This window comes from Suillus subaureus (genome assembly GCF_016647635.1).
Source record: "Suillus subaureus strain MN1 chromosome Unknown BJ212scaffold_72, whole genome shotgun sequence".
NCBI lineage: Eukaryota > Fungi > Basidiomycota > Agaricomycetes > Boletales > Suillaceae > Suillus > Suillus subaureus.
Genome location: NW_024538628.1, coordinates 51,523 through 55,046, shown reverse-complemented (window position 1 = coordinate 55,046; position 3,524 = coordinate 51,523). Strand labels below are relative to the sequence as shown.

Here is a 3,524-nt window from a genome sequence, read left to right as displayed (position 1 = left end):
GAGATCCTGCGCCTATCCCCATTTAGGCATCTCCCCCTTTCTGGTTCTCAGTTATCTCTGTTTTCGTCTTGCTGATTGATCCTTGTACTAGTTTCATCTCTGAGTTCATTTACTTATGTTCCGTCTTACTTACCAATGTGTTTCCACATGCTCATACATAGCCTTACTCCTTTGCTTACTGATCCTCTCAGATAGCCTCTAGTATATAACCCCTGTACAACTACAGTAGAGTCCTCAGTCTGAATATCATCTTAGATCCTGTTCACACCTTAGACTTGCCCAATCTTCTTCCAGACTTCAGTCCATCTGAGTTTGTCCTTTTCCATAAGGCCTAGGGATGGATTCCCTAGGCCAGAATTCCAGACCTTCGGATTTGTCCCCTATGTCTCTGTCCCAAGTCTAGGGATTGCTTCCCTAGGCTGGAGTCTTGCCTTTCCAGCACTTACCCTCTTTCTGGACTTAGGTCCACTTCCTGTCCCTCTGACTCTACCTTAGGGTAGTCTACCTCTGTTTGCTTCTACATTGGACTTCATCTGATGTAGCCCCTATTCCTTCCGGACCTCCGGACCTCCTGTCCTCTGTACCTCCGGATGTCCTGTCCCTCATACCTCTGGGTATCCTGTCCTTTGGATGTTCCGCCCTCCATACCTTCAGACATTCCATCCTCCATACCTCCGGACCTCCTGTCCTCCATACTCCGGACCTCCGGACATCCTATCCTTCCATCCTGTTTTCCTGTAGAAGTATTACCTTGCAGTGGGAACTCTCCTGAGCATTTCCTGCATTCCTCCAGAACTCTGCCGCACTCCTCCAGACTTCCTCTGAAATGAAGGGCACATACTCGGGTAAGGGACACAGCGTACGAGCTGAGGCCAAGCCCCTCTGAGTCAGTCTCTCTCTCCTTTGAGCATGGTTCTTAACAGCTATACCCTTTTCTACATAGAATGGCCAATCAGAGCAAGTTCTGCCAGGAAAATTGATGACAATGATGTACTTGTGGGTTAAGCTGTCACATGGTGGGGGAGTAGTTATGTCCGAATTCCAATGAACAATATGAGGATATCATACGTCCTTCAGCTTCTCCCACCACAAGCCATAGACAAGGAAGGTCAGCACAATTACAGTCAGAGTGTCAATTTCAAGCAATGTCACTGGGAGGCCCCATTGGTAGCAGACCATAAATTGGATGATGAACCATGCCAGCCAAAGAATAGCAACACATCTAGCTAGTACATCACTCTTGCTTCAGTCTTCTATGTCTGCCTTTGTGATGATAGGCATCTTCACAGATCCCTCACAAACAAACCACAGGAGTTCATCAGATGTGAGAGTGGCCTGTGGCTCACCATCGATGTAGAGCATAAATCCACCCATACATGCGAAGAACCCATGCATTACCATCCATCCTGTGAAGGTATCAGTTTCACACTAGTTTCTGCCTGACTGAAGAGAGTAAATGACTTTCGCTTGAACTTCTGCTTGAGTCTGGGATATCACTGAGTAGCATAAGTGCCAGCTCACCCTGCCATATGGCTCCATGATTGCCATGGGGCTGGGTGTGTTGTGCATCAAAGGCATCATTGAAGGCCTTTGCAACTATTTGAGCACAGGAAGATTGGTATGAGGCCCAGGTGAGCACAAGTTCAGGGGTGAGCCACACAATAACCATGAAGAGCAGATGACAAAAGGTAGTAGCAACTACCCCCTTGTCCATACCTGGAATGTCCAGATAGATGGCAGTCCATGTGCACACAAACAAAGTTGAGCTGCAGTTCAAGAGAATGCCCCTCAAGGTGTCGTAGGATGGGGGGCCAATGATACTGAGTATAAGGTTATAGGTAACCTTGAAACTTAGGAGTGATATACAAACAGCAGGAAAGAAGATGGCAGCACAGGATAGGAATGTCATGGCGAAGTTGAGGGCATATCATCTGTCCATTCTGCTCTCTTTTGATGGGTGCAACCACATGTGTCAATGCATGCATGATGGGGCAGGTTCATGCGCTAGTCCTCATACTCATGTATAATGGTGTTTGTTCATTCTGCTGTTTTGAAAGTGTGTTAATTCATTTGTAATAAGCTGGGTTTAAGCACTGACACTCATGCACAGGTGCATTGAGGCCATCATGATCACTGATGGTGCAGGGAATCTAAATATACAGTGTCACAGTACACGTGCAATGTGGTAAGTCTGGCGATGAGATGTTGGAGTGGTGTATTTGCAACTGTGGGCCTGCATGTCGCAAGCAAGGCAAAGTGGTGCTGGGCACTATGCTACAACAAAGCCTGAAGGACACTGAGTGGCTGACTAAGCTATGGTGCTACCTGGCTGCTACTCTGCCCCTCGCCTAGGGGTCCCCCACTCTAACATAGGACATGCTTGGATAATACCATCATTGTCTAACTATATGGAATATAGGGCAGAGTGCTTATAGCCAGAGTATATATGTTAAGTGAGGGAAGATTGAACATGACAGGCAATAAGCTGGACAGCAAACCCCAAAAGCTGAAGCATGGCGATGCTGTTTGATAGTCCACCACCTTTACTTCGATCTTCTATCTCTGCCTCACATAACAGGCATGTCTGTCATATCCCACAATCCGGACCCACATTCCATCATATTCCCACGCCTTCCGAGCCTACATCCGGACCCCACATCATATCCAGCTCATTCCAAGATCCCCTTCCGCTGTGCTCCACACCTCAGCAGGATCAACTACACTCCAGATTTACCCCTGAGCTCCGGACCATTTGATCCTCACTGCTAGCCTGATCCATACAACCCTATCCTGTCCACCCTATGCGCACTTCATCCAGCAAGACATCCAGACTTCACCTCATCTCAGATTCCAGAACTATATCCACCTTCTTGTATTCTGGTCCTGTATCCACCTTGTCTTCTGGATCCCCAGATCTCCAGACCTCCGGATATTAGCTCTGGACCTATTCCCACCCTCTGCCTGATATCCTGCGCCTATCCCCATTAAGGCATTCTCTGCTTTCTGGCTTTCGGTTACCTCTTCTTCCATCTTGCTTATTGATCCTTGTACAAGTCTTCATCTCCAAGTTCATTTACTTATGTTCTGTCTTACTTACTAATGTGTTTCCACATGCTCATACATAGCCTTGCTCCTTTGCTTACTGATCCCCTCAGATATTGTTCAGTATATAACCCCTGTAGATACTCCTGTAGTTCCCTAGTTTGAATATCAACTTAGACTTGCCCAATCCTCTCTCAGACTTTGGTCCACCTAAGTCTGTCCTACCCATCAGGCCTAGGGATTGATTCCCTAGGCTGGAGCTCCGCCTTTCTGGCACTTTCCCTCTTTCCGGACCTAGGTCCAATCCCTGTCTCTCCGACTCTACCTTAGGGTAGTCTACCTCTGTTTGCTTCTACATTGGACGAAGTCTGATGTAGCCCCTATTCCTTCTGGACCTCCGGACCTCCTGTCCCTCATACCTCTGGGCATCCTGTCCTTCAGATGTTCCACCCTCTGTACCTTTGGACATTCCGTCCTCCTAA

General features: G+C 47.6%; 1 protein-coding gene across 1 annotated transcript; it reads right to left on the bottom strand.

Annotated features, from left to right (window-relative positions):
- Positions 1-928: 928 nt before the first annotated feature.
- BJ212DRAFT_1551280 (uncharacterized protein) lies at positions 929-1,834 on the bottom strand (the record flags this gene model as incomplete). Its single annotated transcript, XM_041341913.1, has 2 exons — positions 929-1,428; positions 1,598-1,834. Coding segments are annotated over 2 exons (420 nt in total), but the record flags the coding sequence as incomplete, so codon positions are not given.
- Between the last annotated feature and the right edge of the window lie 1,690 nt (positions 1,835-3,524).